The sequence below is a fragment of the Solea solea genome, chromosome 20 (genome assembly GCF_958295425.1).
Source record: "Solea solea chromosome 20, fSolSol10.1, whole genome shotgun sequence".
NCBI lineage: Eukaryota > Metazoa > Chordata > Actinopteri > Pleuronectiformes > Soleidae > Solea > Solea solea.
Genome location: NC_081153.1, coordinates 8,280,226 through 8,296,685, shown reverse-complemented (window position 1 = coordinate 8,296,685; position 16,460 = coordinate 8,280,226). Strand labels below are relative to the sequence as shown.

General features: G+C 47.1%; 1 protein-coding gene across 1 annotated transcript; it reads right to left on the bottom strand.

The window, feature by feature from the left end:
- LOC131447057 (uncharacterized) lies at positions 1-9,400 on the bottom strand. Its single transcript, XM_058618522.1, has 12 exons — positions 9,186-9,400; positions 5,288-5,409; positions 5,135-5,200; positions 4,937-5,058; positions 4,397-4,842; positions 3,794-4,115; positions 2,878-3,646; positions 2,556-2,768; positions 2,143-2,462; positions 1,574-1,827; positions 1,189-1,440; positions 1-1,111 (listed from the first exon to the last, which is right to left on the bottom strand). The coding sequence occupies exons 2-12, from the start codon at positions 5,358-5,360 to the stop codon at positions 379-381; spliced, it is 3,570 nt and encodes a 1,189-aa protein (XP_058474505.1). The 5' UTR covers positions 5,361-5,409; positions 9,186-9,400; the 3' UTR covers positions 1-378.
- Positions 9,401-16,460: the final 7,060 nt, after the last annotated feature.

The window sequence follows — 16,460 nt, the reverse complement described above, 5'->3', positions numbered from 1 at the left end:
TATTTCCAAACAAGAGTCACCTAGGCATCTCTTCACTAAAACCTCTGTAATTTCACAATTGCACAGTTAATGTCCACATGTTGTGACATGAGCATAAGCTCGAGCAACAACAGCAGCAGCAGCAGCAGCAGCGGAGGCGTCAGTGCTGAGGCTGTCAGACACTGAACACAGGCAATATAGAACTCTTTTAGTCTATGTACAATGAAACAGATGCATGCACTTGGCACACACAGATTAAATACACACCCTCTGGCTCGGGACAGTCCTCTCTCTCTGGTCTGTTGCAAAACCAAGGATGTATTAACATAAAAAACTATGAACATATTTATGTACTATTTACATATTTTTATTTACATATTTACAGTATATACACATTTTCTAGGGTGCTGGGAATATGGTGCGGTTAGGGGTGGTTTTGGCGGGGGCGGCGGTGGCAGCAGCAGTAGCAGCAGCGGCGGCGGCGGCAGCCTCCTCGCGCTCTCTGTCCTTCATTGCCGACAGCCACTGCTCCACAGTCCCCCCGTCAGCCTGGGCACAGAAGGTCCCCCGTTTGTAGCGGCTGTGGCCATACTGCTTGGTCTTTGGCTGGCCACAGCGCCTGCAGATGAACTGGGGAACCTTCTTGTAGGGCTTTGCAAAGTTCCCTAGCTCCTGGGCACGACGCTCCATCTCAGCGTGTACCCGGCGCCTCCAGGCAGTAGAGCGGGGAATGGCTGGAACGATGGTGGCTGGAGCGACAGTTGGAGCAGTGGCTGTTGTCGAAGCTGGGGAGGTGGTGGTGGTGATGTCCGCTGAGGAAATGGTGGTGGTGTCCACTGAGGAGGAGGTGGTGGTGGTGTCTGCTGGTGGGGCTGACGCTGAGGAGGTGGTGGCACTCTGGTGGTCGACGATGAGGTCAAACAGTTCCGGGGCCAGCGGCCCTCTGATAGTGACAGCCAGGCCCGAGGCATCCGCGGGCAGGTGGTGCTCAAAGGGCTGGTCTGGCTGTTGGGGGTCCTGCAGCAGAGTCCGTGGGGCAGGCAGGGGCTCCGCTGCGGTCTGGGGAGCGCTGGGCCCCGGAACTGAGATGGTGAGGGTGTCCCTCGTCATCGCCTTGCTCCTCTGATTGTGCCTTCATGACAAAGATATTAATCATGACAACAAACACACACCCACATCAGTGCTGCGAGCCAAATCATATTGACTTACCACATCGACAGGGTCCACTGATTGACATCATACAGCTGGATGCGGGTGCACGCCATGAGGGCAGGACAGTGGACCACGTTGTACCGGATCTGCTTATAGTCCCTCATGATGGCAGCCCAGCGGTTGATGCAGACCCCGGCGATCGTCCTGATGTCCTGGGTGTGAATGCGGCACAGCTCCAGCATGATGGCTTCAACAAGCCTGCTGGCTTTAGGAGACTGTGCCGCTCCTGCGCCCTGACCCAGGACGACACTGCAGAGAGAGAGAGAGAGAGAGAGAGAGAGAGAGAGAGAGAGGGGGAGGGAGGAAGGAGAATGTGTTAGTTACTGACTATAGCAGGCTGTAAAAAAAAAAAAAAAAAACTGTTAATGCAGTGACTTTGTACCGCTTCACACTCTCCACTCCTGGCGTGTGAGCGTGCCGGTTGCTGGTCTTGAATCGACCTTGGACCAGCTTGTCTTGGTGGCGGCGGGGGAAGGTCACCGGTGCCTTGTCCCTCTCAGTCAGCTTCTCCCAGAGAGCGACAACCTCCCTGGACTGACGAGCGGTGACAAAGGCGTGGTGACGCAGCTCCACGAGGCCGTGGGCCAGGGCCACCACTTGATGGTAACCGGGGTGACCGTCTGGCCCAACGATGTCCTGAAAAAAAGCACCACACACAGACATGGCACATGATGCGACGCTGCAGACACGGCACATGATGCGACGCTGCAAGTTTCTTGAGAAAATCAGCTAAGTTTTGATCTCGGTACATCAGCTATTGTTGCAGCAAAAATGTGAGTGCAGCACACTTAATGTTGGATCAATACAAAAGCAGTTTACATTTATGAAGATATAAGAAACACAGTATATTTATAAGAATATAGATTATTATTCTTAACGTGATTGTCGTTATTTTTAGACTGATTTTCCTCATCACAAATATGAAACGTTAACAGGCAACTGTCCACTCACTTCATCCTCCTCCTCAGCCTGCTGCACCTCCATACTGTCGTCCTCGGGGGGTAGGGGGGGTGGGGGAGGTCCCAACTGGGATGACGAGGCCTCACGCACAGGCACACTGTGGGGCTCCTGGAGGAGAGCGTCGTGATGGGCCAGGAGACAGATCTCCTCCGGCTCCTCCGGCTCCTCCTCCTCAAAGCCCTCGTCGGTCAGTGTGCCGCCATCGTCGTCGTCGTCGTCCTCGCCCTCGTCGGTCCCTTCCGGAGCGTTGGGACACTGCTGCAGCACAGCGCCCGACTGGGAGTACAAATACTCTACCCCCAAGAGTTCCCCTGCAGAGAGCGAGCGACAGACACACACAAACACACATGAGCAGATGCTTTGAGACAACAGCAACAAACGCTCTGTCGCTGATCTCTCTGTACCTGTGTACTCCCTGGGCTGGGTGTAGTCGACAACCGGCTTGAGCCCCTTGACCCGCTGGGCCAGCCGGTTGAACGTGTGCTGCTGCTGGGCACCGTAGCACCGCAGCGCCGATCGCTGACCTCCCTGGACTGCCGCTCGTCCGCGGTTTTCATTCCACCGCATCAGGCCCTCTAGCAGGTACACCTGGAAGTGTAAGTCACTTGCAGATGTACCTGTGAAGGAAGAGAGCAAAGTGTGAGTGAGAAGCAATGTATAAAAAAAAAAAAAAAAACAAAGAAAGAAAGAAAAAACAAAATGTAAATGTGTTGTAAAATAAATGACCTGGAATGAAGCGGCACTGGTGCAGGTGGAAGGACTCGAGGGAAGTAGAGCCACGTGCGCACCGGTAGACGGGGAGCTTAACACCGCCCTTGGTGAGCTCACCTGTCTGGGCGTACAGCTCCACCCCCTCCGGGTCCTGGATGCAGTGGAGGTGGCGGCGCTGTGTGCTCCAGATCTCCTCCATGCGGGCGCGGTCGATCAACGGGACGCCCATGATGTCCATCATGTCCCAGAAGGCGTCCAGCACCTCCTGGAGGAGCCGCTCTGTCTCCACCGCACCCCTCGTACGGCGTCGACAATGCCGAGCGAGCTCCTTGGCGGACAGCTTGATGTGGGCGTCCTTCCCCTCCATGGACTGCTTGGCCTCTCTCAGGCGGGCGACGTCTCCGGCGTCCCACTCGAAGATGGCAAAGGACAGCCTCGCCATGAAGAGGCCGTAGAGCTGGTGGCTGTCTGTGGTGACACCCCTCGCAAAGCGTCGCATGAGGTGCCACACGTCGAGCCTGACCACCAGCTCGTGCCACTCGTGGAACATGTGGTGTACTGATGACGTACCCACGGCGGCACAGCAGTCCCGGTCCACGTACATGACCTTTGGAGGGGCCTTTCCGGCTTCGCGGTACCGCCGCATCAGGCCGGTCGCCATGTTGGCCAGTCCGTCCCCCTCGGCTGCCGTGAGGACGGACACGAGTACCTGCCCGTACTCGTTGCCAACGTTGGCCATCCAGGCGGCCGAGCAGGCGGCAGCGCCTGCAAGCTTTTTGGTGATCTGCGAGACACAGCACAAACACACATTTAGACACACGGCACAACGACGTCATACAGGGTGAAGGCACAGTGGAGAGAGGGAGGGAGGGAGAGAGAGAGAGAGAGAGTGAGTGAGTGAGTGAGTGAGTGAGTGAGTGAGAAATCTCACCTTCTTGGTGGAGTCCATCTTAAGTATGTCACCAAAAATGGACGTCACCTTAGCCTTGGTCGTGTCCAGCCTGGTCATGGCATCCAGGACGTACACCCACCTGAACCAGGCGAGTCCGGGCACCTTCACGAGCTCTGGGAGCACCCCCTCTTTTGGTGCCGCTCCAGGTGCCATTAGCTTGTCAAGCACGGAGAGGTACTGGATCGTCCGCGCCATCCACTCCCTGGAGTGATGCTCCACCAGGAAGGCACGGACGCGAGCCACACCGTTGGCCAGGGTGCGCTCCTTCAACATCCTGATCACCGCCATGTCACAGGACAACCTGGGGTGGAAACAGAGAGTGTACAGACAACGCAGACAAATATAGTTAACTACTACTACTACTACTACTACTACAACAACAACAAAAAAATGCATTGTCGAGGAAATAATAATAATTATAATAATAATAATAATAACGATACTAATAATAAATGTAATTTAAAAGAGCCTTTCAGGTCACTCAAGGACACTTTACAATGAATTAAAATCACACAATTACATAAAAACCAAAAGAGAAAACACATAAAATCAACAAATGTTGAATGCCTTAAAGTGACATACTTGTACGTGAGAACAGCTGGAAACTCATTGCGGTGCGTGACGTCCAGCTGGTCTAAGATGTCCCGTGACCAGCTCACAATCTTCTTGTGACAGGCGGGGCACTCAAGGTTCTCTGTGGCCATGAAGTACCACCCGCTCATGTCCAAGACCCTCCGGACGGTCTTGTACAGTCCAGCGTCCATCAGTTTCCGCCCATCGGCAGGGCACTTCAGACGATATGCCCACATCCGATAGGGCATCCACAGAAAGAAGGGGCGCTGGAAGAAGGCGTGAGCATTGGCGGGGAGCTGTGTGTAGAGGGGCCGGGGGCCAGGAGGGTGCCACCACAGTTTGAGCGGCGTGGTGAGGACCACCTTCCCGCTGCTGGGTTCCCTCTTGAACAGCGCCCGGCCCACCCACTCCTGCTGCTCTTCTGGCAGCGTCTGCCTCCAGCTGACGGGAAGCAGCTGAAACACACACAGCACACAGCAGAGACACAGTTAGTGAGAGTGCAGCAGACAGGAACACATTAACACACACACACACGCACGCCATACATACCTCTTTGCCAGAGGCAGGTTTCTGAGGCGCCATCGGTAATGGCCTTGGCCCTTCCAGTGGCTGCTCGGAGGAGGAGAGAGAGGAAGAGGGGACCACAGCTGTTGGGGTGTCCCTGGACGTGCCTGACAACACATGTCAGTGTTCGACGATGCATTACAAGTGCATTACAAGTGAATTCACATCAAAATGTACACTTACTGGGAGAGTCGACCTCGGCGGCAGCGGCAAGTAACTCAGCGTCAGATGGGTCGGAGGAGGAGGTGCCTGGTGGCAAAGAACAACATACACTGATGAAGCACTGGTGTACTGTTAAAAGCACCCCACAGGCTGTTTTGTAGACAGTGCAGTTACCTGGCTGTGGGAGTCCGTGTGCTGGCTCTGATTGTTTGTCCCGGGCCAGCACATACTTCTGGAAGGCATCCATCCTGGACCCAGCTCCTATCTTCTTGTGCTTGCGTAACCAATCCACAAAGCTGTAACAGAGCAAAGAAAAACACACAAAATCAACACACAAACACACATGCAGTACATACACACACACACAAAATCAACACACACACACACACACACACACGCTACTTAAGTTCGAGTCTCCCGGTCCCTCGCGTTGTACAAGGACTTGTACGAACGGTGCGCGTGCTCACCAAACCCAAACAGTGTGTCACCCACCTCACTTGTACTCTGAAGAGATAAGATAAGATAGTCCTTTATCTCTTCAAGATCTTTCAAGATGGCGCTGCACAAGCAGTTGCTGCTTACAACGGCTCTCCCTTCTTTCTTACTTTTTCTCCTTTTTTCTCCTTTTTTCTGGCGTGTTTCACGCTTTTTCTTTAAAATGGTCAAATCCTGCTGCCACCACGCGCACAATGAGACCACTTTTATTACTTTTGCATTTTGTTTAATGCTCTTCTCGGCACTTTTGGGAACTCCGTCGGCAGACACGCTCAGCGGATCCGTTGTTTACACCAGGGATCAGCTGTTGGTGTGCGACCCCGCGCACGTCTCCATCAAAGAACAAGTTTGCACAAAGGACATTGAGTTTGTTGCGGTGGGCATCCGCCCGTATTACATCCCGAGGGAGTTCTCACATGTGATTGTGTATACAGTCTACATCCCTCCCTCAGCCGATGCAGCCGCAGCATGTGAGAGGCTGCACAGCTCAGTGTCAGCACTGCAAACTGAACACCCAAACTCTCTCCTGCTCATAAATGGTGATTTCAACCATGCCTCGCTTTCCCCCTTTTTCCCCACGTTCACACAGTACGTGAAGTGCCACACCCGGGAGAACAAGACGCTGGACCTCTTATATGCAAATATAAAGGGTGCGTACACCTCCGCCCCCCTCCCCCCACTCGGCCGCTCTGATCACAACCTGATACGTCTGCGACCTGAATACACACCCGTGGTGAGGAGGCAGCCCGCACAGAAAAGAACTGTAATGATGTGGAATGAAAAGCCAAGGAGAGGTTGAGAGACTGCTTCGAGACAACAATCTGGGAGACTTTCTCTGATGGAGATAACATCGACGGCTTCAATGACTGTTTCACACATTATATAAAATTCTGTGAGGAGAACGTCGCACCAACCCGCAGGGTGCGGTGCTTTGCCAACACCAAGCCATGGGTGACCCCTCAACTTCAAGTTCTGCTGAACAAGAAGAAGAGGGTGTTTGCTTCAGGGAGCAGAGAGGAGCTGAAAAAAGTCCAGCGGGAGCTCAAGCAGGCGACCAGGAAGGCTAAGGACGTCTACAAGAGGAAACTGGAGGAGCAGATGGGACAGAGCAAAGCGAGGGATGTGTGGAGAGGCCTGAAGAACATCACAGGTCATGGACAGAGTGGAACCAGAGTCACAGCAGGGGGGGACCAGCGATGGGCCATTGAACTGAATCAATACTTCAACCGATTCGATCAGGGCCCCCCTCCCCTCTCCACCTCTGCCCCCCACTCCTCACACGCCTGCTCTCCAGCGGCTACAGCCACCATCCACCAACCGTGAGGTGTTTTGGAGGAAAACACCTCACTCCAACACCCCACCCCCCACAGCCCCAGCTGCCCACCCCTCCTCAACCCCCCCCTCTCTGTGACAACTGAGCAGGTGAGGAGAGAACTGAGGCGACTGAAGATCAGGAAAGCTGTGGGACCAGATGGGATCAGCCCCAGACTGCTCAGGGACTGTGCTGACCAACTCTGTGAGGTGGTCGCGCACATCTTCAACCTGAGCCTCAGACTGGAGAAGGTCCCGGTCCTGTGGAAGACCTCCTGTGTGGTTCCAGTTCCTAAGACAGCGCACGCAAAGGAGCCGAGCCACTTCAGACCCGTCGCCCTGACCTCTCATCTGATGAAGACCATGGAGAGGCTGGTCCTCAGACATCTGCGCATGGTGGTGAGCCCCGTGATGGACCCGCTGCAGTTCGCCTACAGGCCGAAGATCGGGGTGGATGACGCCGTCATCTACCTGCAGCACCGGGCACTGACTCACCTGGAGGTCGCCGGGGGCGCTGTGAGAGTCATGTTCTTTGACTTCTCCAGCGCTTTCAACACCATCCAACCGGCACTGCTGCGGAGGAAGATGGAGGACGTAGGAGTGGGGACACAGCTGGCTGCATGGACCACCGACTACCTCACCAACAGGCCGCAGTATGTGAGGCTGCAGGACTGCAGGTCTGAGGTGGCCATCTGCAGCATCGGGGCTCCTCAGGGGACGGTGCTCTCACCGTTCCTCCCTCTACACCTCAGACTACACCTACAACTCCAGCAGCTGTCACCTCCAGAAGTTCTCCGATGACTCAGCCATTGTTGGCTGCGTGTCTGAGGGGGACGAGCTGGAGTACAGGTCGGTCATCAAAAACTTCGTGGACTGGTGTGAGAGCAACTTCTTGTGCTTGAACACCGGAAAGACGAGGGAGATGGTGATCGACTTCCGGAGAAAGACCCCACCACACACCGGTGAGCATCCAGGGCTCGGACATCGAGCTGGTGGATAACTTTAAGTACCTGGGTGTTCACCTCAATAACAAACTGAACTGGACCACTCACATCGACGCCCTCTACAAAAAGGGTCAAAGTCGCCTCCACCTCCTGAGGAGACTGAGGTCCTTCGGAGTGTGCAGACCTCTACTCCGCACTTTCTTTGACTCTGTGGTGGCCTCTGCCATCCACTATGCTGTGGTTTGCTGGGGAGCGGGCAGCACGGACCGGGACAGGAAGAAACTGAACAGGCTGGTCAGGAGGGCCGGCTCTGTCCTGGGCTGCTCGCTGGAATCGGTGGAGGAGGTGGGACAGAGGAGGACGTTATCCAGACTGTCCTCCATCATGGAGAACACACTCCACCCACTGCACCTGACTGTGGAGGGGCTTGGCAGCTCCTTCAGCGGCAGGCTCCGGCACCCTCAGTGTAGGACAGAGCGCTAGCGAAAGTCCTTCATCCCCACTGCTGTTCGGATATTTAACTCCTCTTAAATGTCCACTCACTTTCCCTGATAATACTCTATATTAGAGTGTAATTTTATCTTTTTTACTTTTTATCTTTTGGTAATTTGTCTTACTATTGTATTGTATTGTATTGTATTTTTATTTTATCTTATTTTTATTTTTATTCTATATTTTTATTCTTATTTTTACTTTTATTCTATTTTCACCTTTCTTAACTGAGCTGTTGTGAATGTGTGTTTCCCCCCTGGGGGAGGAATAAAGTCATTCAATTCAATTCAATTATTTGTCCTGCAGAGGGGAAATTTGCATTGTTACAGCAACAAGACAGTAAAGATAAAGATAATAATGATAATAAACATGCATGACAAAAAAAGAAAATTACAATAAACGAAGATGTTAACACTTAGACTATAAAAAATCTGTTACAAATAGAATGTAGGATGTACTTGGCTGGACAGTGACCTACTCCCCCCCCCCCCCATCCCAACCACCACCTCCGTTACACAAGGCTCATGGAAATTATAGTTGCATTTCAAACACAAAATTAACATATTTATACTTCGAAATTCGTTCCAGCATTTATACCACAGTTACCCCAGAGTCTATAGAATATAAACCCGTCGTCCGAACACAGTATTTGCATGTCCCGTCTCACACACACACACACACCGACATTATATTACGTTGGAATATTTGTCGAATTATTTCAAGAAATTAGCAACAATAGTAAAGAAATAAAGTCACTAGGTCTCGCAGAACATTACGCTGTATCATGCTGAGGTATTTACTGTTATGAAGACAAAAACGGCATAACTTACGTGGTGTCTACGAGACGATGCTCAATGACGTTCTCACGAGAAGCGTAAGTGAACTTTACCTACAACTCCGTCGCTGGGGGGGCAACACAAACAGGCAATCAGGGAACCGAATTACAATAGAACCGGAGCAGGCTCCACAAACAGGCAGATGCAAACTAATCATCCAACAGTGCAATTAAAGCCATATAAATACTATATGCAGGCAAAGCAAACATTCGATCTATCTGTTATAATTGGTATCAAAGTACTGTTGCCTTTAAAGTGCATTATCAAAGCCCTTTTTGTTAATCAGAGCACTGTTGCCTTTAAAGTGCATTATCAAAGCCATTTTGTGTTCTATATTAACCTTCCTATGTGCCTGTGGAAATCTATCTATCATCAGAACCTGTACGACTAGTGATGGTGAGATGAAGCCTCATGAGGCATTGAACCACTTGAGCCAATTGGTTCGAGAAAGGGTTCATTTCTCGAAGCTTCATGTGCACACGAAACCACCTACTGGCCAAGTGTATAATCACAGGCAGCTGTATCTGAACCACATAATGTGTGATGAATTGAATTTTTGTGTCTGTTAGAAATGACTATGAATTACAAAAAATGTATGACCAAATCATTTCTGTACATATGTGTTTAATAGATTTTTTGAATGTATTCTGTGTGTGTAAGTCTTCCCAAAATGGTAATATCATAATATGGCAGGTTGTGCAATGTTTTTCTGAAAATGGCATGGGTGTAATCAGGCAGAGGACAGTGAAAGTGCTTGTGGAACTAGGAAAAGGGCACAGATTATGCTTGTGAAACTTGGACAATGATGAGCCTCGCTGGCTCCATCCTATATCACCTATCCTACTCTCCTCCCTCTCCTAAATCTCTATCTCTCCCTAAACTCTCCAAACTATCTCCAAACTATATAAACGCTGTCCAAACTCTAGTATCCAAACTCTCCAAACTATCCAAACTCTCAACTGACCGCAACTCTCCTTCAAAAACCCACATTTTGAATGGAGCCTATATAGGGGTCTATATAGCTGTAAAACCTCGCGCTAAATCTGAACCACTTCACGAAGTAATCACGTGGTACAGCCGGGCAGCGAGGCTTCGGACGTCATCATTTTTGGCTCCTCCCCTAAATGAAGCAAGCCTCGATACGCGCATCGCGGAAACGCCCCCTCCCCTACTCGGCACACGCTTCGAAGCCTCGAAACGGAACGTCACATCACTATGTACGACTTGTCGGTTGTACAACCTAACGGACTGCTGTCTTAACTGCAACCTAACTACGAACTGACTAGTCTAACTGCTGTTTTAACTACTGTCTAGCTACTGCTAACTGTGTATGTGGAATAAACCTTCAGAAAGACAGTCGAGTTGTACCCGCCGTACTTGTTCTGGTTATCCTTTCCAGAAGGGAGTATTAAGCTTAAAGGATCAGCCAGTAAAAATCTGGACACTATACATATGTTATATTTTATGTTTTTTTACATTAGTTATTTATTTTACACATAATTTGGTAATAAATTTAAGTAACAAAAAATCTGAGGAGCCACTTGGGAGCCGAAAGAGCCGGCTCTTTTTAGTGAGCCGAGCGAAAAGAGCCAGCTCTCCACAAAGAGCCGGAATTCCCATCACTAGTGCCTGCTCCACGTAATGGTGACGTCACTCTTTGGGAGTACGAGACGGTGCGCGTGCCCTGGACAACAGTTTGACAACATGATACAGATTGTGTTATGCAATAATGAATAGTATTACTGTATTAAACGACAAATCGAAACTTTTAAGTGTCGTTCATTTAAATACAGAAATACCTGCAATTTGATTACAATTAGGCGAGAAATTTCAAAAACCTCAAATCTTACATCTAATCATAATAAAAATTAGCGTTGGAGTCCAAAAATTAGCATCAGCATTTATGGTCACATATGGGGCAAATGTCTCAAACAAATCAATTTAATGTGGACTACCACTTAATATAAGTTATAATTAAGTATTTCTGTATTTCCTTTTTGAATTTTTCAAATTGAAGACTTTTATTTTGAAATTCTGTGAAATACTGTACCAAATACTAGTATTGCGATACATCATGATAGAATATCGTGACATTTCAAGATCATATTACCCACTTCTACTAAACAGAGGACTTTTCCCAACAAAGTTTGACTTTTTTATACTTCCTGACCAGACTAGACCAGACAACAAGGGAGAAGCTGTTAGCCTGCTACCGAAACAACCACAGGCTAACAATAAGGGAGAGACTGTTATTGTTGTTGTCGTCTGTGTCCTATGAAAACATGAAAAAAACAGGCCAAATTTGCCAGACAACCAAAAGTGTGCAAATCACCGTCTGAAGTGTTTGAGAAAGAGAGTTGAGAAAGACAAGCAATACCACAAGGACTACATAGCATTCATGAGTGAAACAATAGCTTGCAGAGATGCTGAAAAGGTTCCAGAAGATAAAATCAAAAAGAGCCCTGCCTAGTACATCCCTCACCATGGGGTATATCATCCACAGAAACCAGGGAAAATTCAGGTCGTGTTCGACTGCTCAGCGAAGTTTCAAGGTCTGTCAGTCATGATCATCTGCTTATTGGGCCAGAGTTAACAAATACTTTGTTAAGAGTTCCCTGCCGGTTTCGTAAGCGTCCAGTAGCAATAATGTGTGATATAGAGTGCACGTTTCACCAGTTTCATGTGAGGTCAGAGCAGAGCCGGCCCTGGGCATAGGTAGTATAGGCAAATGCTAGGGGCGCCGTCATCCGCAGGGGGCGCCGAAAACGGAGGAGAAGAAAATTATTATTATTTTTTTTTTTTACCAGTGTCATTATTACTATTATTTCGAAATATTATATAAGCCCACAGCAACATAAAGTAATAGCAAAGACTATTAAATAATGCAGAAGCCTTTTTTCTGGGTGCAACGAGCCATTACTCTGTACCTGCCCTCTGTGAGGGGGGCGGGGTCAAGAGGCCAGCTGCCTGAATCTGACCGGACCGTGACCCAGAGACGAAGAAAAAGATTAATGACACTGTATCGGAATTATGTCCAAAAGACTGAAGCCATCCGGCGCCCAAGGAAGGAAAAGAAGGAAAGAAGAGGAAGAAAAACGTGAAAAAGATAGAGGTACAGTAATGTCAATGTGATGAAGTTCATGAAATTAATAGTTTAAAGCCCACATAGACCAGAAGCTCCAATTAACGCTGCGTTTGTGTGTGTATCTGCGTCATTACCTCGTTTATGAAACCCTAAAGCTTCAGAACAAACAGTTCAGCCACTGCTTAGAAAATAGTGTTGTATTGTTTTCCTGGGCTCTGCGAAGCGGATCGGCACTTCCGTAGTTTGATGTCGTCATCAAAAATCCTCACCACTCCTCTCACCACCGTAGCGCCTCCCGTTGCGGGCACTAGTCCGGGCACATCCGGTTGCGTACATTCAACCGCAGAAGAAGAAGAACTACTCTTGTTGTAGCTGCTGAGATGCAGAGCATCCACCGTGCCAGAGGGGGAGCTGTGTATCTGAGAGCTGGCCTATCTATTACGTCACTTCCAGGTACCTGGCCAATCACAGTACAGTAGGAAAGCTCTCGTTGGCTGGCCAATCACAACACAGTCCTGGTTCTGGTGGTCTGGTTTTGGTCTGAAACAGTGCGGCTGACGAGAGCGTCAGTGAGGAGATATTTTGATCGGCTCGTTTGCAGCGATTAGGAGGATTTTAACCATGAAAACAAGTTAATATATGTAAGTAGACCTCCATAACTAACATATATGTGTGATACAAGCATTCTATGTCGCCTTTAATGCATCATAGTTACCGTTGTTGGAGCAGCGTGTTAGCTTGCTAGCTTACTTCGGACGATAGCAACATTGTTTAATAATCAATAAAGAGCTATGTCGACGTGTGTTAATGTTACTCCACCTTAAATTCATCAGGGACGTTTGGAAACTTAACGTTAGGCCTGTTCAGGTGTTATTTTACAGGTGTCTTTCCTGCTTGTATGTCAGTTAAAATGCTTTTAGTTGTCCATCCCCTTTGTAATAGGGTGGTTGTAAGCCTTTGGTTTTATGTGTCACAGTTTACTTTATTGATCCCGAAGGAAATTCAAGATGTTACCTTCCAGCAACTTTCAAGGAAGTCCAAAGATATGAACTCCATCACTTCTCTGACGCAAGTGTTATAGGGTATGGAGGATGTACGTATCTGAGAGCTATCAGTGTTTCAGGACAAATTCATTGCTCTTTGGTCATGGGCAAGGCCAGAGGGGCCCCCCACGAAAGTCACAACAGTACCCAGGCTGGAACTGTCAGCAGACGAGAAGATTTCATGTATTTTTGGCGAGTACCAATCCAAGCCAATGGAGACGTGATCACAGAAGACAATCCTGCTGATCACGCATCAAGGGGCCTAATGGTAAAATAACTCATTGCTTCCAACTGGTTTACTGGTCCAGACTTTCTCTGGCGAGACAAGCTTCCCAGCGGAGATATTACGGTGGGACACATCACAGTTGACGACCCAGGGCTTGATAGTTCATAGAATAGAATAGAATAGAAATACTTTATTCAACCCCAAGGGGAATTGTTTCAACATAGCAGCAATACAAACAAATATTATAAGCATAAAATGTAATGTAAACATAAAATATGCAACAGTGGGGAAAAAAAAACAGTGCAATAATAAAGGAATGGCATAAAGGGGTGTAATGGAAAGAAAATGTGCATTGTGCAAATGAGCAGTTTTTTTTTATATATTTTTTCTTAGAGTTATTGTAAGTCTTGATGGCTGATGGCTGGAATGACTTCCTGAATCTGTCCTTGTGACAGCGGAGCTGTCTGAATCTCTTGGAGAATGTGCTCTCCTGGGCCTGGAGGATGTGGTGGAGAGGATGATCGGCGTTATCCATGATGGAAAAAAGTTTATTTAGTAAGGGAGGACCTTTATCTTTGCAAAAGATGGCGTAGAGTACAATATTTGACCAATGTTTTCTGGTCCAGATGGAGAAAAGAATACTTGTTAAGCCAGCAACAGAGGCAAACAACACACAGGAATGCAAAGGTCAATGATGTAGTGATTGTTCAAGACGACAATGCACCACGAAACACATGGAAACTGGCCAAGGTCACTGAAGTTTGGAGAAGGATGTGTGAGAAAGCTTCAGTTGCTGATGAGCGATTCAGCACTGGATGACCAAGGCAAGCGACTCACCAAACCAGTCTACCTAGAGAGACCTAGGCCGTTTCTCAATACTCAAGTAAGCAAGTATGTACTTGCTTACTTGGGAAGTATATACTTGAGAAGTCCGCTGGGAGTATATACTTGCCAAGTACGGGATTACACAAGTATGTGGTTGTTTCTCAATACTCAAGTATGCAAGTATGTATGTATTGTTCTGCTGTTTGAATGGTGGCTGGCGCCAAGTGCTGCAGCCTCATTACCGCCACCTACGGTGTTGATAAATGAACATATGAAATACTTTTAATAAATGCATATATATATGTTGTTATTATTTTTACATTTCAAATATTTAACTTCATTTATTAATTTATTTCTATTAAAATATACAATACAAATAATACAATGTGGAAAATAGATATATTACAGCATTGTAGAGTAGTATATATATATATATATATATATATATACATATATGTATGACATATATGTACGTTTACAAATATATACTTATATATATAATATATAATTGAATTGAATTGAATTGAATACTACTCTACATACTATACTATACATATCTACATATTATATTTAAATACAGATACAATGACCGTGCGAGTTTAATATAAATCTAAAATTCAAAGTTAAAATAAATAAAACATTAATAATATACAAACCTTCAAACTGTCAGGTCAAAACGTTTCCATTAAAAACAAAATAACACGTCAACAACAAATCTATGGATCACACCGAGCATGTAATGACAGCGACGTCTGAGCCAGCGGATCATTTCATCAGGACAGGCCGAGGTAACGCTGCTCTGTGCCGGGCACAGTGAGCGCAGGGCGTCCGCAGAGGCGGAGCTGATCACCTCCGACAAACGTCGCTGCCAAACTATAAATACGTCAGATCTTCATACACAAACTACAGGTTTGAATTCTAAATGACTAATTTCTCGCCTCAAATGATGTTAAAACTTTGTTCCGGGACACAGAAAAATATTTATTTCAGATTTATATTTCTATTATTTGCTGCTATGCTCCGCCGAAATGTATTCTGGGATACAAGACCATCTCCGATGCATACTTGGTAAAGTATGTAAACATGAGGATAAGTTTTGTGTTGCTGTAAAGACATGGACAAAGTGAAGACCCGTTCAGGTCCTTTCTAATTCCTCTCAAGGTACACGGCCAATGAGGTATGCTAGTTGTTGAATGTTGTTTTCTTTAAATGTATTTATATTTAAGTCTTTATTTGTGACATTTTGATACAAAGATATTTTGTATTTGTGACTTATTTGTTATTATTCTCTGTGACAGGGGTCTCAAACTCAATTTGCCTTGGAGTCTGGGTGAGGCTGGGCCGCATCAAGTAAGTACTCAAAAAAAAGTACAACTGTCCAGTAAGAGACAGTTGTACCCACTCATACACACACACACTAAGATATCTGGGAAACAAAGAGGCACCAAAAACAACTATATAAAGTGATGATTATGAAATGTAGATGTGACATGAGGGTTTTCTGAATAAAGAGCACTAACGTTTACATTTAACTGTAAATCTTTAAGAATTGACTCCAACTCCCCTTATCACAAATTGTTTACATGGATTTTAGAAACTAATTATTTTCATACATTCTACCTTCATTACTCCATACGTTGATAAATATTACCTCCTCCTTCACTGTTGGTAATTGTCTGCACATCACCAATATTTCCTCTTGAACTGTATATATATACATACATATATGTATATATGTGTGTATATATATATATATGTATATATATATATATATATATATATATACATATATGTCTACAGATATACCTCTGTGATGAAATCCATCTGATCCATCCAGCCATGTATCCTGTATACATATATCTAATTTTGGATTCAATTTGTTAATATATGTCCATTTGTAATTAGACATCTTGCAATCCATTGAAAGAAGTACGACTCGCCGTTCCATTATGTCAAACTCCGCCGACTCACAAGCATGGCCAACGCGGTCCGACACTGATGGTTATAACGTCCATAGACCTGCCACCGTGGCTAAACTACATAGTAAACCTTAAGCCCTATATATCTCTCACAGAGAATCTCTTGTGAAC